The 25,487-nt window shown below is 42.9% G+C and overlaps 1 protein-coding gene across 8 annotated transcripts in view; it reads right to left on the reverse strand.

The window, feature by feature from the left end:
- NLRP3 (NLR family pyrin domain containing 3) overlaps positions 1–21,298 on the reverse strand; it is a 53,883-nt gene extending 32,585 nt beyond the window's left edge. For 6 of the 8 annotated variants that reach the window (XR_003004513.1, XR_003004512.1, XM_024754939.1 and 3 more), the window contains exons 1-7: positions 19,452–21,242; positions 18,975–19,295; positions 15,257–15,361; positions 12,967–14,740; positions 8,478–8,645; positions 5,676–5,846; positions 4,455–4,625 (exon numbers count right to left, since the gene is read on the reverse strand). Coding sequence is in view for 6 of the 8 variants with exons in the window: in XM_024754939.1 (XP_024610707.1) it covers positions 4,455–4,625; positions 5,676–5,846; positions 8,478–8,645; positions 12,967–14,740; positions 15,257–15,361; positions 18,975–19,251 (2,666 nt within the window). In the remaining 2 variants the exon portion in view is untranslated. Of the gene's footprint in view, positions 1–4,454; positions 4,626–5,675; positions 5,847–8,477; positions 8,646–12,966; positions 14,741–15,256; positions 15,362–18,974; positions 19,296–19,451 lie in introns of all 8 variants that reach the window. The other 2 variants (XM_024754923.1, XM_024754920.1) reach the window with 2 other exon arrangements.
- Between the last annotated feature and the right edge of the window lie 4,189 nt (positions 21,299–25,487).

Here is a 25,487-nt window from a genome sequence, read left to right on the forward strand (position 1 = left end):
CAATCCCTATCAAATTACCAATGGCATTTTTTACAGAACTAGAACAAAAAATCTTAAAATTTGTATGGAGACACAAAAGACCCCGTATAGCCATAGCCATCTTGAGGAGAAAAAATGGAGCTTGAAGAATCAGACTCCATGACTTCAGACTATACTACAAAGCTACAGTAATCAAGACAATGTGGTACTGGCACAAAAACAGAAATAAAGATGAGTGGAACAGGATAGAAAGCCCAGAGATAAACCCACACACCTATGGTCAATTAATCTATGACAAAGGAGGCAGGGATATACAATGGAGAAAAGATAGTCTCTTCAATAAGTGGTGCTGGGAAAACTGGACAGCTACATGTAAAAGAATGAAATTAGAACACTCCCTAACACCATACACAAAAACAGACTCAAGATGGATGAAAGACCTAAATGTAAGACCAGACACTATAAAACTCTTAGAGGAAAATATAGGAAGAACAAACACTCTTTGACATAAATCACAGCAGCACATTTTTTGACCCACCTCCCAGAGTATTGGAAATTAAAACAAAAATAAACAAATGGGACCTAATGAAACTTAAAAGCTTTTGCACAGCAAAGGAAACTATAAAAAAGATGAAAAGACAATCCTCAGAATGGGAGAAAATGTTTGCAAATGAATCAATGGACAAAGGATTAATCTCCAAAATACATAAACAGCTCATGCAACTCAATATTAAAAAAACAAACAACCCAATCCAAAAATGGGCAGAAGACCTAAATAGACATTTCTCCAAAGAAGACATACAGATGGCCAAGAGGCACATGAAAAGTTGCTCAACATCACTAATTATTAGAGAAATGCAAATCAAAACTACAATGAGGTATCAGCTCACACTGGTTAGAATGGGCATCATCAGAAAATCTACAAACAACAAATGCTGGAGAGGGTGTGGAGAAAAGGAACCCCCTTGCACTGTTGGTGGGAATATAAATTGGTACAGCCACTATGGAGAACAGTATGGAGGTTTCTTAAAAAACTGAAAATAGAATTATCTTATGACCCACTACTGGGCATATACCCAGACAAAACCATAATTCAAAAAGACACATGCACCCTAATGTTCACTGCAGCACTATTTACAATAGCCAGGTCATGGAAGCAACCTAAATGCCCATCAACAGACATATGGATAAAGAAGATGTGGTACATATATACAATGGAATATTACTCAGCCATAAAAAAGGAATGACATTGGGTCATTTGTAAAGACGTGGATGGACCTAGAGAATGTCATACAGAGTGAAGTCATTCAGAAAGAGAAAAACAAATATCATATATTAACGCATATATGTGGAATCTAGAAAAATGATACAGATGAACCGGTTTGCAAGGCAGAAATAGAGACACAGATGTAGAGAACAAACGTATGGACACCAAGGGGGGAAAGCAGGGAGGTCGAGGAAGTGGTGGGATGAAGTGGGAGATTGGGATTGACATGTATACACTCATATATATAAAATAGATTACTAATAAGGACCTGCTGTATATATTTTTTTAATTAAATTAAAATAATGCCTAGAAAATGAGTCAAAAGAAAGATATGAAGAAATTTAACAGACCTAAATGTGAGGTGCCACACAGGTTGGAGAGGGCAGGATATATTGTAGAAGCCTTCTAGAGAGCCTACTAGCAACTCCTCATGAGGCAGTGTTGTACTGGAGTTAAGGGGTGGGTGGTGGGTTACACTGGACTGTATCTGCATTGGGTTTTCCTGCCTTTAAGCTCTTTGAACCTCACATTCTCGTCTTTCAATTGGAGACACTGATATCTACTCAGTGTAGTTTTTATGAGGCCAACTGAGATAACCCAACGTAAAGAACATGGAAGAGCAGTGGTACACGGTAAAGTGCACGTATCAGTGGGTATTTTTGTGGTAGGCACATATATACAATGGAATATTACTCAGCCATAGAAAGAAACAAAATTGAGTTATTTGTTGTGACGTGGATGGACTAGAGTCTGTCATGCAGAGTGAAGTAAGTCAGAAAGAGAAAAACAAATACTTTATGCTAACACATATATATGGAATCTAAAAAAAAAAAAATTGTTCTGAAGAACCTAGGGGCAGGACAGGAATAAAGACACAGACATAGAGAATGGACTTGAGGATGTGGGGAGGGGGAAGGGTAAGCTGGGATGAAGTGAAAGAGTGGCATGGAAATATATACACTACCAAATGTAAAATAGATAGCTAGTGGGAAGCAGCCACATAGCACAGGGAGATCAGCTTGGTGCTTTGTGACCAGCTATAGGGGTGGGATAGGGAGGGTGGGAGGGAGATGCGAGAGGGAGGAGATATGGGGATATATGTATATGTATAGCTGATTCACTTTGTTATAAAGCAGAAACTAACACACCATCGTAAAGCAATTATACTCCAATAAAGATGTTAAAAAATTTTAAAAAAGAAATACATTTGGTCTTTGTCCCCCATTCCCAGCTCAGAGGTCCTAAAACCCTGGGGATTTCCTGAGTAATAGGACTGTCTCTTGTTATTCAAAGGAGCCCCTTTTGATCACACCTGAGTTTATGCTAATGAGGTAACTTAAGGTCGGGGCCCCTAGATAGGCTCAGATGGGCTGATCATCAGAAAGCCCAAGTGATTAGAAAGTCGGAACTTTCAGTCCCATCCACCAACTTCCAGGAAGGAGAGGGGAGGATGGCTGGAGATTAATCTCTATAAAATCTCTTGAACAATGAGATTTGGAGACCTTCTGGGTTGGTGAATATATCCACATGCCAGGAGGGTAAAGCACCCCAACTCCATGGGGATAGATGCCCCTGGGCTCCAGACCCTTCTGTACTTCACCCTATGTGTCTCTTCATCTGATTATTTGTACCCTTTATAAAAAATGTAAATGTAAGTAAAGTATTTTCCTGATTTCTGAGAGTCATTCTAGCAAATTTTCCCACCTGAGTAGGGGGTCGTGTGAGTCCTCAATTTGTAGCCAAGTCAGAAAGAAGTGTGAGTAATCTGGGGACCCACTACTTGCAATTGATGTCTGACATTGGCAGGAGTTGGTGGAGGCGGTCCTTTTGGACTGAGACCTTAGCTAAAGGGTCTGCAATAACTCTGGGTACTTAGCGTCAAAATCGAATTGACTTGTAAGACACCCAGTTGGTGTCTGCAGAGAACTGGTTATTGGTGTTAGAAACACCCCCAAAATGTGTATCATTGTTGACTGCAGACGTCCAGTAGAACTCGTGATCTAATGTGATTGCCAGAAATATAAGGAAATCCCAGGCTTCACCAGTGACAGTATAGTGCCCTGCCACAGGAGGTGAAAGTTCCACCACACATCCTTACGAGTATCAGGTTCAGGTCTGGGCATTGTACTTCGAATAGAGACATTAACAGACCAACTCTCACCTAGGACAACATAACTAAATAGGTGAAGGTGCTAAGCCATGTCCTAGTTAAGGGTTTAGAGACAGCCAGGCAAAAGATGAGAAGACCTAGAGTGTGACTGGTGTCTCTGAGGAATTCAGATCAGCATCTCTTAGCAGAACCTAGGGAGCAGAACAAGGACCAATGCACAAAAAACAAAGAAGGGGCTGCATAGAAATAAGAACTGCAGGCAGTGTAGCAATGACTAGCATGCCTAGAAATTTTTACCCGTAAAATGGGTGACTACCCACGTGAATGTCTTAGAAGCAAATGCTTCGCTGCTTCACTGGGCTGCACAATTCCTAAGCTTTCTTTCAACTCTGAGAATCTCCACTTCTATATGTAATAGAGAAGAACAAATCTGACTCCATATTAGATCTGGTTCTTTTACTTTAACCTTTGTGCCCTGTTGCCTGTGCTTAGTCATGCTTTGCCCCTTTGTATAAGAATGTTGCCTGTAGCCTGAAATATACAGAATAGCCTATTCTCAAGGCTCTGACTTTTAAGAGTCATCCACGTGCAGATAAAAAGTTACAGAATACAGGGTAACATTTGTCTTGCTGGAGGTTTATGGGAACAGTGTGACCTGACCTACATGGACAGTGCAAGAACAAAGGATTATAACACCAAGAAGTCTGCAACAACCACCCACGCCCTTCCCTCAACTTGCCTTTAAAAATGTTTGCTGAAACCCTTAAAGGAGTGCAGGGTTTTGGGGTACATGAGCCACCCATCTCGTTGCATGGCCCCGCAATAAACCTTTCTCTACTCCAAACTGCAATGTTCCAGTTTGTTTTGCCTCACTGTGTGCTGAGCACACGGACTCGCATTCAGTAGCATAGACATAACTAACTTACTAGCAGTTGGTAGGATCCAGTGCTTCAAACTACTTCAGATATTGTCTCTTCCATTCTTTACCCTCAACTCCATCTGATTAATCCTTTTTAGAGTAACCCCCATTCACATTTTCCAAACAATGTATCCCTAAAAATAAGTTGCCTTATTGCTGAGACACTCATGAAGACTTACCCCAGTTTCTGCAGGTTACATTGTGGATTCTTTGCTTTTCCACATAAAATTCCAACTCCTGCGTCTCCCAGAGCATTTTCTCCCAAGTAGAGTCTGGTCAGGGAATGGTTGGTGCTCAGAACAGATGCGAGATCGTCACAACACACCGATGTGAGACAGCAACTGACCAACCTTCAGAGATGGCAGAATGTCACAACACCTCTCTCATCCCACTCCCCACTCTGCTGTGACTCAAGAAAGCACTTGTCCTGCCTTTGCCTACAGTCCAGTCCACACGTAGAGCACATCCAAGCCCTTTTTTAACTTTTTTCTTCTTTTTCTGGTTGGTATAATAGCATGTAAACACTTTCCAAGCTCATGCAATGTGACAACATCTTCCCAGATCTCTACATGTATTTTTATTGGGGCAAAATATGCATAACATAAAATTTACCATTGTAAACATTTATAAGTGTTCATTTATAAGTGCTACAATTCAGTAGCACTTAAGTAACATTCACATAATTGTGCAACACTACCGCTGTTTATCTCCAGAACCCTTTTCATCTTCCCAAACTGAAACTTTGTACCCATTAAACAATAACTCCCAATTCCCCTCCCCCGAGCCCCTGGAAACCACCATTCTACATCTTGTCTCTATGAATTTGACAATTCTAGGTACTTCATATAAGTGAAATCATACAATATTTGCCCTTTTTCTTCTGGTTTATTTTACTGAATATGTAGTCTTGTTTTGCTTTGCTTTGGTTTTTTATAATAGCCACCCTAATGGGTGTGAATCAGCCCTACCATTTTCAAGTGCTTTCTTGTCTTCTTCAAAATTCAAGTCTCCCAGAAGCATTTAATGAAGAGCCGCATAGAATGTCAAGTGTCCGCATTGCTTTAGCATCGTTTTGCCTATTCTGTGTGGACCAAGGCCCTGTCATCAAGTCCAAAAACTCTTCTATAGCAATGCAGTACATTGGTTTTATTTTCTCAGCTAGGTTGTAAATACCTTAAAGGCAAGCATGACATTTTGGATTTTTTAAGTTTCCCTCCAGGGCTGAGTATATGGCTTTTACTACAACAAACACTAACTGAATTAATTATTGACAAACACCCAGAGATAAACAGAGGGAATCCTCTGAGCAGCAAAGGCCATTCTCACACTAAAATTCCAAACCATCGTGACTCATTGAAGCCACAGCTCATACTTCTTGAGGGAAATTAGTTCAGACTCACCAGAGCTTCTTCAGCTTGCAAAATAGATGCCTCAGTCCCACACACAAAAGTCTGATTCCAAAGTCTCCCAGGGCATTGTGGCTCAGATCCAGTTCCACCAGCTTCTGATTGTTGCTCAAGACCGAGGAGATGTTGAAGCAGCACTGATGGGAAAGGCAACACTGCCCCAACCTTCATGCCAAGCAGAGAAACAGAAAACGTCAGAACTTGGGCTACTTTCCCGTCACTGCTTTCTGGTCTAGATTGGTTTTTAGCACCAGGAAGGGGCACTGTGTTCTCATGTTCCAAAGAGTAAGTTATAACTAAATTTTTATGAAAGAAAGTATCATCTTATCAGAACTCCTGACTACAGCTCAAGGCATATTGGGAAGTTAGCTGTTGGGCTCACTGGCTCACAGTCTGAGACCACAGCTGCCAGTGAACACCTTCCATAAATAATGGGCATATATATGAGTATATAAATGGCAAGTTCCTGCTTTGTAAATGAAAACACTGGTGAACCTATGGGCTCCACCTCTTTACCACATGTTCCTAACAGCTGAAATTCCTTCAGACGGATACTGTTCTCTCTAGGGTTGTACCCATCTACCTTTTCTCTTTGCCAACCTTGTCCCTGCTATACTGTTTGATGATTTAATCCCAGCCCTTCAGCTAAACTGAAGGAGCAAGCAGCCCTGATTCTTGATTTGCTTTGCACACACAAACACACACTCCGTCACCACCATCCCCAGCACCAACAACAATTAGTCCCTATCAGAGGAGCGAGAACAATATTGCAGCTCATCTCCAGGCGAATAGTTCAAATGTCCTGGGGCTTGTTGGATCATCTTCTCTGCCTCCATTTCCACACCAACTAGAAGCGAATGGATAATAGATCTTATCTGCAAAACATCTCATTCTCACCCATGTCTCCCCATTTGTGTCTCACTTTCTGGAATCACACAGGGGCACCCACAGGGGCGATGGGGAGCGTGGCATGGGATGATGGTGGAGAGGAAGGTTAAATGTCAAAACCAGCCAGAGCCTTGAAGGCAAGAAGAACAATTTATAATTTGTCAAAAGAGCAAAGATAAAGCACTTAAGCCATGATCAAAGTATAATTTTCTAAATAACACTCTGTGTTTTGTACAGAGACGGATTGGTGAGTGGCAAAAGTAGATGCAGGGAGACCAAACAGCCAACATCCATTCAATATGTATTTTTGGGCATGAACACGTGGTAAGAACAATGTCTCCAGACATTATAGAGACAATTGCAGAACAAACATGAATCCTGTCATGAGAAGTTTATGGTCTTAGAGTCTATTGCACTATCCAGGCAAATCATGGTGGTTGTTGGACCTGGGCTGGTGGAGTTGAGATAGGCTGGGACCTGGGACTCTTTACTGCAGTACTTGCACCTGGACAAATGTCTGCTCAAGCAACAGAATACAAAGAAACTATACGGGACTAAACATAACTGCGTCCATGTGTGCAGTTGGGGCAAATTATGAACAATAAGATACAAAAAAGTCAAAACCCAACTGCCATTTCTGAGGTGCCAGGAGCAAAAGCAGGGTACTGCGCATGATCCCTGAACACAGCACCACCAAGGGGGTGGCAGACCACCTAAGCCACACCTCTGGCCCCTACCCTCACCCTATTTAAGGGACCAGCTCACCTCCCCTCAGGGTGTGAGCGAGGGCCCCTGTTACTTGTTTTTGCTCCCTTGTGCTGTAGCACGAGCCCCAATAAAGCCTTGCCTGAATTCATATCTGGCCTCTAGTTACTTTCTGTTGATTAAGGAGTCTAAGGACTCTAGTCAGTAACAGAGTGAGGATGAGGAAAAGTGGACAATGGTTTGTGTAATAGGTAAAATAAGACTGGTGATGGAGTGGTTATGATGAACAAGAGAGGAAGGAATGAAAATCTCCTGGAGTGGTGGGCTTTAACACTGGCTGTGTAGCTCATCAAAAATGCAGATGTGTGATGGAAGACGGCTGGAGGGGTGGCCAATACAACTGTGTGCTCAACTCAGGGCATGCGGGTCTGATTCACAGTGTGGGCTCACAGCAAGCATTTTATTAATAAATCTACAAGAGATTCCCTGTGACAATTTAACCTATGCAAACTATTTTGATGGGTTCCAGCCCAGGTAGCCATTGCTGTATTTGATGAAACTCTTCAAATCTCATCGGTAAGCATGGCTGATGAAGAAATGGAAGATACTCAAAGTCACGTCCTTTCATAACACCAACAAATGACTTAATTTCAGTTCCCCTTTATTCTTCCCCATCTTAAACTTCCCAAACAACTGTCCTCCAATCAATTTTGCCTTCCCATTTGCCATGGGCTGAATTGTGTCCTCCCCAAATATTTCATGTTGAAGTCTCAACACTTAGGACCTCAGAATGTGACTATATTTGGAGACAGGGTTTAAAAAGTAATTAAGTTAAAATAGGTCATTAGGGTAGGCCCTAATCCAACATGACGTGTTCTTGTAAGAAGAAGAAATCAGACACACACAGAGACCATGTGAAGACACAAGGAGAGGACAGCCAAATACAAGTCAAGGAGAGAATATGCAGAAGAAGCCAACCCTTCTGACAACTTCATCTTGGACTTCTAGCCCCCAGGACTGTGAGAAGATTAATTTCTGTTGTTTAAGGCTCCCAGTCTGTTGTACTTTGTTATGACAACCTTAGAAAACTAATCACTAATCTGGTCCTTCTTCTCCCTTTCTCTCTCTCTCTCCCTCTCTCTCTCTGTCTCTCTCTCACACACACACACACAGACACAGACACAGACACACACGTGTTCTTACCACAATCTGCGAATGTTACATCCAGGTTGCTGGAGTGTTTCACATAATACCTTCATCCCTGGGTCTCCCAGGGTATTGCCACTGAGGTTCAATTCAGTGAGGTTCCAGTTATTGCTCAGGACTGAGAAGATGCCCCTGCAAATGCTGGAAGTGAGATAGTTCACCAATCTAGAAATTGGAAGGAAGGAAGGTCAGAAAACAAAGTCAATCTCTAAGAATAGCAAACTGAAGCAAGGGGCCAGAAGTGGCTGACACCAGTTCAAAGGCCTCCTGGGAATTAAGAAATGAGTCACAGAACAAAAGATTGTGCACTGAGGAATGAAAAAGGTCAGAGGAGGGCTTCCCTAGTGACGCAGTGGTTGAGAGTCCGCCTGCCGATGCAGGGGACGCGGGTTCGTGCCCTGGTCTGGGAAGATCCCACATGTCGCGGAGCGGCTGGGCCCGTGAGCCATGGCCGCTGAGCCTGCGCGTCCAGAGCCTGTGCTCCACAGTGGGAGAGGCCACAACAGTGAGAGGCCCGCGTACTGCAAAAAAAAAAAAAAAGAAAAAGGCCAGAGGAGACTTGGTAAGACTGTTCTACACACCTATGATTCAAAGAGCCTACAATGAATGGATAAAGAAGATGGGATGTATACACACACACACACACACACACACACACACACACACACACACAATGGAATACTACTCAGCCATAAAAAATAATGAAATTTTCTCATTTGCAACAACATGGATGGACTTGAGGGTATTACGCTAAGTGAAATAAGTGAAAGACAAATGCTATATGATATCACTTGTATGTGGAATCTAAAAAATAATACCAATAAACTTATTTACAAAACAGAAAGAGACTCACAGACATAGAAAACAAAGTTATGGTTACCAAAGTGGGGGGGAGGAATAAATTAGGAGGTTGGGATTAACATATACACACTACTATATATAAAATAGATAACCAACAAGGACCTACTGTAGAGCACAGGGAATTATATTCAATATTTTGTAATAACCTATAAGGGAAAAGAACCTGAAAAAGAATATATATATATATACATATGTATGTTTCTGAATCACTGTGCTGTACACCTGAAACTAACAGGAAAAGAGCCTACAATGAATGGATAAAGAAGATGGGATGTATACACACACACACACACACACACACACACACACACACACACACACAATGGAATACTACTCAGCCATAAAAAATAATGAAATTTTCTCATTTGCAACAACATGGATGGACTTGAGGGTATTACGCTAAGTGAAATAAGTGAAAGACAAATGCTATATGATATCACTTGTATGTGGAATCTAAAAAATAATACCAATAAACTTATTTACAAAACAGAAAGAGACTCACAGACATAGAAAACAAAGTTATGGTTACCAAAGTGGGGGGGAGGAATAAATTAGGAGGTTGGGATTAACATATACACACTACTATATATAAAATAGATAACCAACAAGGACCTACTGTAGAGCACAGGGAATTATATTCAATATTTTGTAATAACCTATAAGGGAAAAGAACCTGAAAAAGAATATATATATATATACATATGTATGTTTCTGAATCACTGTGCTGTACACCTGAAACTAACAGGACACTATAAATTAACTATACTTCAATTAAAGAAATTAAAAACTAAATTAAATTTTAAAATAATGAAATTTTGTTGTAACAACATGGATGAACTTAGAGGGTATTATGCTAAGTGAGATAAGTGAAAGAGAAATACTATATGATATCACTTATATGTGGAATCTAAAAAATAAAACAAACGAGTGAGCACAATGGAAAAGAAACAAACTCACGGATACAAAGAACAAACTAGTGGTTACCAGTGGGGAGAAGGAACGGGGAGGAACAAGATAGGGGTAGGGGATTAAGAGGTACAAACTACTATGTGTAAAATAAATACACTATAAGAATACATTGTACAACACAAGGAATATAGCCAATATTTTATAATAACTATAAATGGAATGTAACCTTTAAACATATAATATTGTACATCAACTGTACCTCAATTAAAAAATAATACTAAAATTAAAAGTAAAAAACAATTAAGAAAGAGCCTGTGACTTTGGCTGACTGTGAATACCCTCTGGCCCTTCCCTCAGGCATCCTTCCTCCCTCAACAGTCGGCTGTCCTGCCCATGGCCCTGGACACTCTGCTAAGTGACCCAGAGACCAGTTCTCACCAGTTCTGCACAATAACATCAGCAGTGCTCTCGAAAATCCCTAGGCCAAGCCATAGGAATAAAGTCAGAATCTCTGAGGTGGGACCAAGCATATGGATATTTTTAAGACTTCCAGGTGCTTCATGACATTTTTTTTTCTTAGATTCCATATATATGTGTTAGCATACGGTATTTGTCTTTCTCTTTCTGACTTACTTCACTCTGTATGACAGACTCTAGGTCCATCCACCTCACTGCAAATAACTCAATTTCGTTTCTTTTTACGGCTGAGTAATATTCCGTTGTATAACTGTGCCACATCTTCTTTATCCATTCATCCGATGATGGACACTTAGGTTGCTTCCATCTCCTGGCTATTGTAAATAGAGCTGCAATGAACATCGTGGTACATAACTCTTTGAATTATGGTTTTCTCAGGGTATATGACCGGTAATGGAATTGCTGGGTCGTATGGTAGTTCTATTTGTAGTTTTTGAAGGAACCTCCATACTGTTCTCCATAGTGGCTAAAGCAGAAACGAACACACCATTGTACAGCAATTATTCTCCAATAAAAATGTTAAAAAAAAAAAAAAAAAAGACTTCCAGGTGATTTCAAAGTTCAGCTCTTGTGAAAATGCAGATTCTGACTCCATGGATCTAGGATCAGGCCTGCAGTCCTGCACTTCTAACAGGCACCAGGTGGATGCCCACGCTGCCGGCCCTTCGAAGGCTCTAGAACACGCAAAGCAAGCTCCTGCCCTGAGGAGAAGGCAGCTGTCATCTCGCAAGATGGGCATCAGGCTTGTCATCAGGAGTTTTAGTCTGAGTCTCCGCCAGCCTTCCTCACAGCTGTGTGATCTCTGTCAGATGTCTTGTTTACTCAGCTTCAATTTTAGAGCCCTAGAGAGCAGATCTTCTCCTCTTAGTCCCCCTCTCTCTTTCTCTCCCTCTCCCAACTTCTCTCTGGCTATTCTGAACTATTTGCCATTGTCAAAATGTACCCTCCTTTCCCACCTCCCACCCTTTGAACCCACTGTTCCCTCAATCTGGGCTGCCCTTTGCACATCCACGGCTCTCTCACGCCCCACCGTTCAGGGTCCGGCTGTTCAAGGGCTCCACCCACGTGCTCTAGGGGCACTCCACCGGTGTTCTTGCCAAAACCCATCCTCTCTACCATCTGCCCTTGTTTCCTGCCTGTCCCCACAACCCAACTGTAAGTCACTGTGAGCAGGACCTTGGTCTTAGCCACCACTGAAGCCCCAGCGGGTGGTCCTTGATGACCCGACAGTAAATAGAAAAGTCATCCTGGCAGTGGTGCTGAGGCAAAGAGAGGGAGCCGAAAATGTATTGCTGCCAGTGAAAGGGTCAGCTCTCTTTCTCCTTAATTTTGTCCTATGTCAAGTGTCTTCTATAGCAGTTAAACCCAAGCATTCACAGAGCAGCCGCCTCCCCACAGCCACTGTAGCTGTGGCAGTTTCTGTGCAAGGATTTAGAAGTCAAGTAACTCAATCCCTTCACTGTACACACACAGCAACTGGCATCCAACCCCCTAGCAAGGGGGTGAACAGACCCTGAAGGGGGTGCTGTTGATAAATGCCTGGCTGCAAACGCAAGGTGGGAGCCTTGGAGCACTCTCTCCTTTCCAGCCCTATTTCCCTCGATTTCCCCTCATTGATTGTTCCAGTGAAGCCATGTCCCTCCCCATTTTCTCCAACATAAGTCCTCTTCCTCAGACCATATTCATGCTTTCTTCCTACAAGAACCCATTGCACAAATCCCTTTACCTTCTCTTCCACTCACGCACATCTTATCAATCCTTCACGGCAGGCTCAAACTTCACTCCTCCAAGAAACCTCCCCCAAGCATCCAACACTGAGGGCCCTCTGTCCTCTGCGCTCCCGGGCAGAGTCAAAGGGGTTGTTTTGCCCCTTAGGTACTGATAGGGTATTATGCACTAAAGCCCCAAGTACATTACAAGCAATTTGAGTTTACGAACATTTTTATTCCATTCTTTCCCCCACAGAATGCCTTGTGCTAAATTGGCATCCACCAAACATTTGCTTTTTGTTTCGTTGGCTTTTTCTCATGGCGTTTGTCCACCTACCCTTTCTCTACTAGTCAATGTCTGCCAATGAAGGGGTCTGGTAGAAATGAGCGGTGGTGGCATTATTATGTACCTGTGGCAACTGCATTTGCAAGACAGTTAAGAAGGAAGGTGAGAGAGCGAGAGCCAAGAGATAGGTGGCTAGAAAATAGAAGACATATACTACCACCTGCCTGAAGCAGAATCTCCTTACCGCTGAGAATATGTAACATGAGGATCAGAGAGGACACAATGGTTCACATCAGAGTGTTGAACTTCCTCCTCTTTCTCCTCCTCCTCTTCCTCTTCCTCCTCCTTGGATGAGTTATGGAGCAATCTCAGCGAAAGTGATTCCATGTGGTGGCAGTTCTCAATACAAAAAGAAGAAACCACATGGTCCATTCTGGTGGAGAGCTTGATCTCAATTTTGGGGAAGTAGCCCATGGCCCTTTGCACAAAGTCCTCCTCCTGCATCTCATACAAACAGTAGAACAATTCCAGCTGGCTGGGCTCAATCTGTAGCATCTTGGCCTTGGCTTTTGCTTCAATCCATTTTAGCAACTCCAGCCTGATTTTCTGAGAGATCTTGCAACTCAGTTTTTTCTCCAGGTAGGAGGTCCTCTCCTGGTTTATAAGGCCAAAGAGAAAACGGACAACAAAAATCAGATACCCTTTTTCAAACTTGCCGTAGTTTTCGAGAAGGACCCTCACATCTCGGTTGGGAAGCTTCAAATTACTCCACTGCATGTTCCTCATCTCCCCCTGATTCTCCTCTTCCAGCAGATAGTACATGGCAGCAAAGAACTCCTGGAAGGTCATGTGGATGAAGCTGTAGAATTTCTCACAGTCCACTTCCTTTTGGAATAGGTTCATCCTCAAGAAAGCAGACACATCTGCCTTCTGCAGGCCGTGATTCCTGAGATCACACTCCTCAAACAGGATTTTCTGGTTCCAGATTCCATCTGCAGCCAATGAACAGAGACCCCAGAGGGTGGCAGAGTTGTGGTGCTCCTGGCTCCCTCCTTGGGACTGCAACAAACTGGAGAGGAAGAAGATGTACACTGCAGTGGTGGTCTTGGACGTCCGAGCAAGACTCTTGCCACTGTCCATCTGCTGTTTCAGCCCCGTGCACACAATCCAGCAGACCAGGGGAATAAAGCACATGGTGAAGAGGATCTCGTTCTCCTGAATCAGCCTGAAGGCTTCCCTGGCTTGCTGCTCATCTGAGAAATACTTAAAGAAATATTCCTTCTTTCTGACCTCTGAGAAACCCAGGATCTCCACATGACGAGCCCGGCCCAGCAAGTGCTGAAGTTTCTCCAGGGCCACAGGTCTTGTGGTGATGAGCAGAGAGGCCTCGGGAAGCAGTCTTTTTCTGATGAGACTGCTCAGGAGAATGTCTCCCCGCTCCACCTTCTGCCAGTTCGTGCAGAGTGCTTCTGTGTGCTCATCAAAGGCACCTTGAAGCTCATCAAAACCGTCCATAAGGAAGAGGATCCTGGAAGGTTTGCTCACAATCTTGCCTATGGGTGGGTTTGGGCCAGGGCAGCAGCTGGCGATCAGGTCCCCCAGGCTCCTCTGCATCCCAAGGCTCACCTCCCGACAGTGAATGTAAAACAAATAGTCAAATTTGTCCTTGTAAAGTTCCTCTGACGCCCAGTCCAACATGATCTTCCTGGCCAGTATTGTTTTGCCAATGCCCGCTGCTCCCTGGAATACCACCGTGTGCACAGGCTCAGAGTACTGGTCCTCAGGATCAAAAAGCAATTCCAAGTTCATGGAACTCACGGGGCCATCCTGCATCTTGGCTGAGGTCCTACCAATGGCCAGGAGCTCATGTTCTCTCTCCTGCTGGCTCCGGTGTTCCTTGATGAGACGCAGCCTGGTGAAGCGTTTGTTGAGGTTCACGCTCTCACCCAGACGGGCGTTCCTGTCTTTGATACACTGGAATCTGCTTCTCACATATTTTCTGTACTTCTTACAGTAATCTGTGGCAGAGACAGAAAGTTAGATTTTGGTAGAAGCCTGAGCACATCCACCAGAGATGAGCTATCAACAGGGGCTGGTGGTCTATAAGGAATGGTAACTGGAATTGAGGAACAGGAGTTGCAGTTTCTCTCCACTTCCTGGGTATGAACAGCCCCAGAAAATCTAGGGTGTCAAAATCTTCCTAGACACGGTTAAACAAAAGAACAGCAAAGCGCCATATGAACTGGCCCTGGCCAGAAGATCCTTTTTATTCAATCTTGCTCCTTTAGGTAGTCTGCAGCTCATGCCTGATAAAACCTGAAACACTCAATTGCCTCCCCTTGGTTCTGGGACTCCAAGGAGCCAAGCAAACATGAATCTATTCCTTAAGCTGAAGTGGATTTCCTGAGACAGGCCTTTTCACCCCCGAGGGGCAGGAACATGTTAGGATCACCAAGTTATCCACCTTCCTAGCTTCAAGTACCTACAGAACCAGGTCTCCAAACCCAACTAGAAGTGCCACCCCCATTACTTACCTTTCTTTTTTTTACAAATAGAGATTCTGGAAAGGTACCCCAGTAAACCCATCCACTCCTCTTCAAGGCTTTCCTCCTGGCTTATCACAGAAACATTTGCATTGTCTGAGAGTAAAAGGAAGAAAAATTCAAAGTGTCAAAACCCAGGACTCCTGATTAAGGTGATGTCATTGAGATCCAATATCTAACACATGGCACAGGTCAAAGGCACCTGCCCTGAACATCTCCCAAACCAGAATACAGCTCAGTCGAATGTCCAGTTGGGGGCATCCCTGTACTCGTAATTTCAAAGCAATGGATACCACCCAGGATTATGTCCACACTGTATCCAGTCTTGGAATCTGTCTCCCAAGCCTGGAAATCAAACAGTAAACATGTGAGGCATCAAGGTTTCTTATCCTCATTTGTCTTTGGCAGACTCCCTCCCTGGTGCTCTGGTTTTGAGCCCATCCCACACACGTTCCAATATCCCCAAGACGGCTAAAGGCCAGCAATATCATCTTTCCTTGACCCCAAACACCTGAAATTCATCTTACCCATATCCTGAGTCTTCAAGAGTAAGAATAACTAATCTGGCTTATGTCTATTTCTCTATTTCAGTATTCAGAATCCTGGCTGACTTTAGATTCACCTAGAAAGCTTTAAAAACACTGATTCCAGGACTCCACCCCCGGTGATCCTTTGTCAATTCTCTGAGGTGGAGCCCAGGCACCATAATATTTTAAAAGCTCCAACATGCATCCACAGTTGAGAATCACAGATCTAAACAATCGCTGAATAACACATCCCAAAGAAGCATCTCATAGGAGAAATTAGACACAGTAGAATAAGAGCTAGGCACTAAGGGAAACACACGGGACAGAAAACTTTAGGTGGGCAGGAACCGAAGAGCTACATAAAGGATTCCTGCTAGGTGTCTACTTATTCTGAATGGCAATGCTGTTCATCCAACACACACAAAACAAAATCGAAACATTAACTCCAACCAAGACTAAAATTTAATTCTTACCTAAAACCTAACCCTAGCCAGCACCTCCCCCAAAAACAAAAAACTTCTAACCCTAGTTATAATTCTTCCACCCCAAAACCCAGATGTAGAAGCCAAATGGCACAGTGGTTAAGGGCCAGGCTTCCACCAAAGACACACTCGGCATTGAATCCCAGTCTTCGCTCTGATTAGAACAGAGTCGTGGGCAACCAAAACCTTTTCCAGGCTCACTTCACATGGTTGTGCAACCAATCTCCAGAATTATTTTTCATCTTGTAAAAATGAAACTCTATACCCATTAAACAGCAATTCTCCATTCCCTATTCCCTGCAGTCCCTGGCAACCACCAGGGGCTGTGGCTGGCTTATTTCACTCAGTATAATAAAACTGAAAGTTCATTTGAAAAAGCCCAGGCTTCCTGGGGTTCTAGTGAAGAATGAAAAAAATCCACAAAAACTGTTTCTGCCACTATGATTATTATACTTTAAAAAGGTTACTGAGTATGAAAGTACTGACACATTTATAACTGTGTTATTATACGCAATTTGTTTGTAACATCCCACTGATGTATGCCCTTGCTCTCATGCCCCCATATTATTTTTATCTCCCTCATTAGACCCATATTGCTTCCCCAGTTCACCGTGCTTCTGACCTGATGATTCATTTTTTTTTGCCAGTATAAATACATTTTAATTGACTTTAGACACGCCAATATGGACAGTACCGGGTTGGAAGAAAAAACAGGGTAAACATTCACTAGAAAACAGAAGTTTAAATATATAAATTGACTTCAAATAGCATGGATATACTACATACACACCACAATTTTTGTCTGACCTTTTCAGAAACGCTGATTCATTTTTATTCCCCCTTTCCGCTAGCTCAACATCATCACCCTGTGATTTTCTAGATTCCTCTGAGCCCATCCCTGTACCCTTCCCTTGTTCAGAACCGGAGCCAGAAGGAAGAACCTCACCCTCAGCATGTCCACAAGGATGAAGAGTATTTCTTTGATCATTCCAACACCCAGAGTAATGCCCATAGGAAAAGCTTTTCCCTAGAAATTACATAGTTCTATAAGGTGAGAGATGATTGCCCCCTGAGCCATGGGAAGCAGAGATTCAAGTTTGTTGACTATGCAGGCAGACACATGAGGAGCTAGATGGAGACCTGGAGGAAGTTTCAGGCACAGGAGAGATTTGGATAAAGTGTAACTAATCAGAGAAGATTCCTAGCGGTATATGAGCCCTGACTTAGGTTTTTAAAGGAGTTAGAAAAAAGTAAACTGCTTTCCTCCATCATCTCATAGCACTATCATGAGAAGAAAAAAGAAGATGAAGCCAAGATAATAAAACAAGTGATTAAAAAACAAACATACTGGGCTTCCCTGGTGGCACAGTGGTTGAGAATCCGCCTGCCAATGTCGGGGTCACGGGTTCGAGCCCTGGTCCAGGAAGATCCCACATGCCACAGAGCAACTAAGCCCATGCACCACAAGTACTGAGCCTCTGCTCTAGAGCCCACGAGCCACAACTACTGAGCCCAACTGCTACAGCTACTGAAGCCCATGCACCTAGACCCTATGCTCCGCAACAAGAGAAGCCGCCGCAGTGAGAAGCCCGCACACCACAACGAAGACCCAACACAGCCAAAAAATAAATAAAAAAAATAAATTTAAACAAACAAATAAACAAACATACTAACTTTGATTCGTCAAAGGATACCATCAACAAAGTGAAAAGGCAACCCATAGAATGGGAGAAAACATTTGCAAATCATATCTCTGATGAGAGGTTAATATCCAGGATATATAAAGAACTCCTACAAGTCAACAACAAAAAAGACAAACAACCCAATTAAAACATGGGAAAGGGACTTGAACAGGCATTTCTCCAAAGATAAACAAATGACTAACAAGCACATGAGAAGGTGCTCATGTCACTCGTCAATAGGGAAATGCAAATCGAAACCACAATGAGATACCCTCTCACACCCATTAGGACTGCTACTATCAAAAAAATATAAATATATATATATAATAAGTGTTGGTAAGGATGTGGAGAAACTGGAACAATTGTACACTGCTAGTGGGAGTGTAAAATGATGCGGCCATTATGGAAAATATTCCTCAAAAAATTAAACTAGAATTACCAGTAATTGTGATGTAATGTAATCCAGTAATTCCACTTCTGGGCATATACCCAAAAGAATTAAAATCAAGGTCTCAAAGAGATTTGTACAGCCATGTTCATAGCAACATTATTCATAATAATCAAAAGCTAGAAGCAACCAGAAAGTCCACTGATGGATGAAAGGATGAACAAACTGTGGTATATACATACCACAAAACATTATTCCACCTTAAAAAGGAACGAAATCCTGCCATATGTGACAACACGGGCGAAGCTTGAGGATGTTTATGCTGAGTGAAATAAGCCAGACACAAAATGACAAATACTGTATGATTCCACTTATAAAAGGTACTGGAATAGCCAAATTCATAGAGACAGAAAGAAGTTGCCAGGGGCTGAGGGGAGTGTAGAACGAGGAATCGTTGTTTAATGGATACAGAGTTTTGCAAGATGAAAAGATTTCTGGAGATTGATTGCACACAAGTGTGAATGTGCTTAACACCACTGAATCATACACTTTAAAATGGTTGACAGTAAGTTTTATATTATGTGTATTTTATTACAGCTTAAAAAAATACGCTGTATTCCTTCCACTCACCCCATTCCGGCTCATCCCTCTTAACTTTCTCGTAAAGGTCTCTCCTGTTGATTGCAGCAAAAATCCACTTGGCCATGCCCCATGCTTTCTCCTCTCCATTGAAATCAATCATCAGAGTGGCTAGATCCACGTGATCTGCTTTCTCTGTCTGACCCCGAGGAAGTGACGTGCAGCCCTTCTGACTAGGATAGTCTTCTAAGTGCATCTTGAATTTCTTAAAGTCTACGTCTTCCAGATCCTCCAGGTAACGAGCCAGCTTGCAGCGGACGCTTGCCATGCTCGTCTGCAGCCCTGGTCAGAGTCCTTGGGCATAGGTCCACACTGGGAAATCGGGTGGTGAAAACACCATATGGATAAGAAGTCTACCCTCAGAGAGAACTAAACTATCAAAAACTCAGAAGATTGAAAGGAAAAAAAAAATGACCAGACTCTAACAAGTTGCCATCTTTAGTTTTGAAAAGTGAATCAAATACTTACCAGAGAGTTTTCCTATTGACTTGACCCAGGAGTGTGTCCTGAGCCATGGAAAAAAGGTGCCCCTGTGGAGAGAAACAATTAAACCCACAAACACAGTCACATTAACATTGCAATGTGTATCTTAAACCACTTCCTGATGCCACCTTGATGTATCACCAAGAGAACTTTGGTCCCACTGATCACTGGCTATGTGTGACCTTGGACAAATTCTTCACTATTCTTCAACTTCAGTTTCCTCTTCTATAAAATGACAGAGTGGAAAATATGTTTTTTACATTCCTTCCAACTGAAAGACTGGTTTCTTGTTTCTGTTTTGAAGCAAGGAAAGATGAGTAAGGGACAAAAGAAGAAGGATGCCAGGAATGAGTAACTATGGCGATAACAGGGAGCATATGTCTAGAGAGAGAAAAGGATAGAGAACATAAAACATGTAGAGGAGAGGATGGTCTGCAATTGCCCTTTTATCAGTCCCCTGATTGATAAAAACTGAAATGAGTTGGAACTTGGGGTGATAAGGGAGAATAATAAACACATATATTTCTTTAATGTCACTTTGCAAAAACCACAATTATAATAATTATTAGAACTCACATTTATTGAGAGCTTCTCATGGGCTCGGTGCTGCACTGATGCACAAAGCCCAAAGATTATATTCCTAGTCCCATGGTATGGAAGTAGAGACTGAGTCTTAGGCTAAGTGACTTGCCCAGGGTTTCACAGCCAGGAGGGACAAAGCCAGGATTTGGACCAGGGTCATTGATTTCTGAGTCGTGCCCCTAACGTTGCATTTTTCTCAGCTTAAAAAGTGTGAGACCGTTTCTTCCACCACTTAAGTAGGTATCTCAGTCAGATAGGAGGACAAATTATCGAAGATGATAAAAATGAATGGTTAAAAGGCAAAGACATTTTCCCAGGTTTTATCACACAGAGTCTTTCATTATAGTGTTCAACAACTCAGTTTCCTAACTAGAGTTTGAGTTCCACAAAGACTAGAAATAAGCTGCTATATCTTTTGATCATACACATGTCCTAGATTTTAGATGGATGAACACATTGGCTTTGTTTGGAATTGATCCCTTCATATTACTGAATTTGGAAAAGCACAACATTAGCCCAAAGACATAAATGATGTTAAAGGAAGGGAGGGGCCCTGCGAAGCTTTGGAACTCTCCAAAATGGAATTTATAAAGAACACAGTTTAATGTTCAAGACATCTCAAACATGTTCATCTCTCCTTCTATCTTCATTCTTGCCTCTCCACTCCTGGCCTCACGCACCCCACGCCAAATCCATTCCCTATGCATCTGGCAGGTGGCAGGAGGGGAGGGGGCACTCCAGACAGATCCACCAGCTCTGCAGACCCTCCCAGGTCCCATTCCATTGATCTTTCCATCCACATCAGGACTCTGCCTTTCCTCTGTGCTCCTCTATCCCTAACCCTAGTGCACCCCACCCTGACCTTCACCTTCTCTGTCCCTTGGTTTCTAAAATACTCATTTGCTTTTATGCATCCCATCTATCCTCTCTCTGGGGGAATGCTTGGCAAATCTGCTGGAGTCATGGGTGTAAGCAGTGGTTGCTGCTCCTGTCCTCAACCCCGTCCCCCCACACACACTCGCACTCGCACACATAGCACCCAAATACTGATAAACATAAAAGAACATTCCAGAAGCATTGTTGAAGGACAGACCTGAAGGCTGGCAAAAGAAATCTCTAGTCAAGTTCTGGCCCGTGACACAATCTCCCCATTCTTCCCAAGACCATTTCAGCCATCCCGCTCCACAGAGCTGGACTCACCCAGACGCCAGCCTCAGGAACAGCCGGAGAGGAAACTAGATGAATTTTATAGCAGTCACAGCCCAGCAGGAAGGATGTGGTCTCACTATGGAGTGAACAGGCTTGCATCACAGACAAAGGCAGAGACTAACGATTACTCACATCACTGGATTTTCCAAACTGAAGTTCTCAAAGCTGAGACTGGTTGTAGCCAGAGATGTCAGCCTCTCCTCCGTGGCCACTGGGGTAGAGAATGGGAGGAAATTCAACTGCTACTCAGTGGATGTTCCCTGTAACTCTGTCAGCAGCCACGTGAGTGTTTTCTTGACAGAGAGGGGAGTACGTTGGAGAATACCACTGGATCTGGTAAATAGAGAATTGAGAGCATAACCTGGCCATCAGACTGCAAATCCCATGCACTTTCAAGCCGTCACGTGGAGGCAGTCTGCAGACAGTACAATAACAATTGACTGTTATATTTTTAACCACTTTATTAAGGCTAAGTATATACCTGTGAAACCATCGCCACCATCAAGGCTATAAACATGTTTGTCACCTCCCAAAGTTTCTCCCCACCCTATTATGATTATGATTTTGTGTGTGGTGAGAACACAATATAAGATCTACCCTTTTACCAAATATTAAGTACAGAATACAGTTTTTTATATATAAATTTATTTATTTATCTTTGGCTGTGTTGGGTCTTCGTTGCTGAGCGCGGGCTTTCTCTAGTTGCAGCAAGGCGGGGGCTACCCTTCGCTGTAGTGCTCTTCTCTTGTTGCGGAGCATGGGCTCTAGGCACGCAGACTTCAGTCGTTGTGGCTCCTGAGCTCTAGAGCACAGACTCAGTTGTTGTGGTACACGAGCTTTAGTTGCTCCGCGGCGTTTGGGATCTTCCTGGACCAGGGCTCGAACCCATGTCCCCTGAACTGGCAGGTGGATTCGTAACCACTGTGCCACCAGGGAAGTCCACAATACAGTATTATTAGCTACAGGTTCTATGCTGTACAGCAGATCTCTAGGACTTTTTCATCTTGCATAATAGAAACTGTCCACCCTCTGACTAATATTTCCCCTTTTCTTCCTCTCCCTAGCCCCTGGCAACTGTCATTCTACTCTGTTTCAATGAGTTTGACTATTTTAGATTCCACATGAGTGATTTCATTCAGTATTTATCTTTCCTGTCTCATTTATTTCACTGATTTCATTCAGTATTTAGCTTTCCTGTCTCATTTATTTGTTAATGTCATCAAGATCCATCCATGCTGTTGCAAATGGTAGGATTTCTTTGTCATGCCTGAATAACATTGCATTGTACCTATATACCACATCTTCTTTATTCATTCATCTACTGATGGACGCTTTGTTTGTCTTCATCCATTCTTCTATTTATGGACATTTTATCCATTCTTCTATTATGGACAAGGTTGTTTCCACATCTTGGCTATTGTGAATAATGCCACAATGAACATGGGAGCAGATATCTCTTCAAGATCCTGATTTAAATTCCTTTGGATGGGCACAAACTCTGCTCTCTGACTCACTGACTTGTCCAACTAACACTTATGGAGTACCTAGTGTGTGTCAGGCATGAACGCAAAGCTGAAAAGCACCTTGCCTTACCCAAGAGGAGCTGGAGGATAGAGAAACTCCCAGACCTACTTTCCTAGCTCTCACCATGGCTGCAGGACCACAGTCCAACAGTGGCATGAATTCCATAGAGCATGGTGAGTGAGAAGCACTCAGCACCCCCAGGAGAGTGCAGGAAACTTGGAGCAAGAAGGAAAAGCATCCAGGTCTAACAGAGGGGCACTGGTATGCTACTTCATGCCTCAGTTTCCTCATCTGTGTAATGGGGGTGACAATAGCACCAACAGGAGATGGTTGTCATAAGGACTGAGCAAATGGGTAGATGTGAGGCCTTTGGAGAGAGCCTGAATCAAAGAAGCTGGCATCCGTGGTTAGCTCCCGTTACTACCGTTTTTACAGAATTATGTGCAAAATGCTCCGAGAGATGAAAGAGAGGCATCTACTCCCGCTGAAGTAAGGGCAGGATAGCAAGACCTGAGTCTAAAGCTCTGCATGTTGTTAAGGGCCAGGGTGCATGCAGGAGCAGTGAGGAATCCAGATGCTGAGGCCAGAGAGGGAGACAGCGGATCAATCAAACAATACCTGAGAGGGGAATGCATGGTAGAAAGCAGCGTTCAAATGTCATTCCAGAATTTTGAAAATATACTCTAATCTTGTATAAAAACTAATCAGGAAAAAAGATCACCATGCTTTGCTTGTTATTCTGCCTCCTTCCTTGCTAAAAGGACCCCAATTTTGTGCAAGAATTCACTTTTTCCTTACAGGACTCAGGAAAAGTTCATTCTTTTCTCCAAATTAAGGGGGGTTTATATAACCCAATAATTGGATCCTGCTCTCCTAATAATGATTGTTTAAGGAGTGGGCTGGTGAGTAAGTTCTGGTTATAAGACCAGGGCTTCACATAAAACAGTCTGTGCTCTGAAGAAAGACTTTCCATAAGGTTTGGTCCTTTGCTGCCAATAGATGTGGTCACATCAGGTTATGATGCCTGGAACTGCTGTGGCCATTTAATGACTATAAGGAAACATGAAAGACTCTGAGGATGGCAGAGCCAGAGATGGAAGAAACACGTCCACTGAAGCAACCAGCCCAACAGTGAAATGCTCTGGTGTTTAAGCCAATTAATATGGTTTCTCTGTTCCTTAAATCCAAAGGCAACTTATACATAGATGCCATTGTTGAGGTGTGATTGACTATTCTTCTCTGTGAGTTTTGATTTCCCTGAGGTCAACACTGAGCTAATACTCACCAGTACAGGTGTAGCATGGCTATCGACTTGTGCCTGGGCTAACAGGTAGGCATCGGTGTCCTGAAGATTGTTAAATAGTTCTACAAAAGACCCTAGCTGTCAGCCACTACCATTTCCTCACCATTTGCTCATCATAGTTTTTCCCTGTGGCAACATGGCCACAAAATAAGGAGTTATCAGCCAGCTCTGAATTTCAAGGTAGAACAATGGTCTTGAATGGAATGCTTTTATGATAGAATGGAGGCTTTTCGAGAGAGAAACTCTTCGTTGAGCTCCAAATAGCATAAGCATTCATGAATTCATAAAATAAATTTTATCTCATAAGCTATACCACAGGGAAGATGGTAAGGTGATATGAGAACAATTTCAAAGAACATGAACATTTCAACAGGAGACTGAATTGGAGAAATGGAGAGTCCCTGCAATGGTTAATTTAATGTGTCAATTTGGCCAGGCCGTGGTACCCAGACATTTGGCCAAACACCATTCTGGATGCTGTTGTGAAGGTATTTTTTAAATGAGATTAACTTTTAAATCAGTAGATTTTGATTAAAACAGATTACCCACCATAATGTGGTTGGGTCTCACATAATCAGTTAAAGGTATTAAGAGAAAAGACTGAGATCCCCCAAGAAAGAAGGAATTCTGCCAGCGATCTGCCTTCAGACTCAACAATGCAACATCAACTTCTCCCCTCCTGCCCTGCAGATTGCGGACTTGCCAGCCTGCACAAGCACATGAGCCAAACACTTAAAATCCCTCAAGATAGATAGATAGATAGAGATGTTGATATAAATATAGACGTAGTTACATATATATAAATGTGATATATATACATATATATATATACACACAATATATATATGTACATATATATTGTCTGAGTGTGTGTGTTCAGGCTACTATAACAAAAATACCATACTAAAAAACTGGGTGACTTCAACAACAAACATTTATTTCTCATAGTTATGAAGGCTGGGAAGTTCAAGATCAAGGTGCCAGCAGATTCAATGAGTGATGAGGGCTGCTTCCTGATTCATCGAAGGTCATCTTTTTACTCTGTCCTCACTTTGCAGGAGGAGTGAGGCACCTCTCTGGGATATATATATATTTTTTTTTTGTGGTACGCAGGCTTCTTACTGTTGTGGCCTCTCCCGTTGCGGAGCACAGGCTCCGGACACGCAGGCTCAGCGGCCATGGCTCACGGGCCCAGCCGCTCCGCGGCATGTGGGATCCTCCCGGACCGGGGCACGAACCCGTGTTCCCTGCATCGGCAGGCGGACTCTCAACCACTGCGCCATCAGGGAAGCCCAGGGATCTTTTATAAGAAGAGCACTAATTGCATTCATAAGGGTTCCCCCCTCAGACATAATCACCTCCCAAAGGCTCCACCTCTAAATACTAATCACACTGGGGACTAG

This window comes from Neophocaena asiaeorientalis, unplaced genomic scaffold, assembly GCF_003031525.2.
Source record: "Neophocaena asiaeorientalis asiaeorientalis breed wild unplaced genomic scaffold, Neophocaena_asiaeorientalis_V1.1 scaffold1324, whole genome shotgun sequence".
Lineage (NCBI taxonomy): Eukaryota > Metazoa > Chordata > Mammalia > Artiodactyla > Phocoenidae > Neophocaena > Neophocaena asiaeorientalis.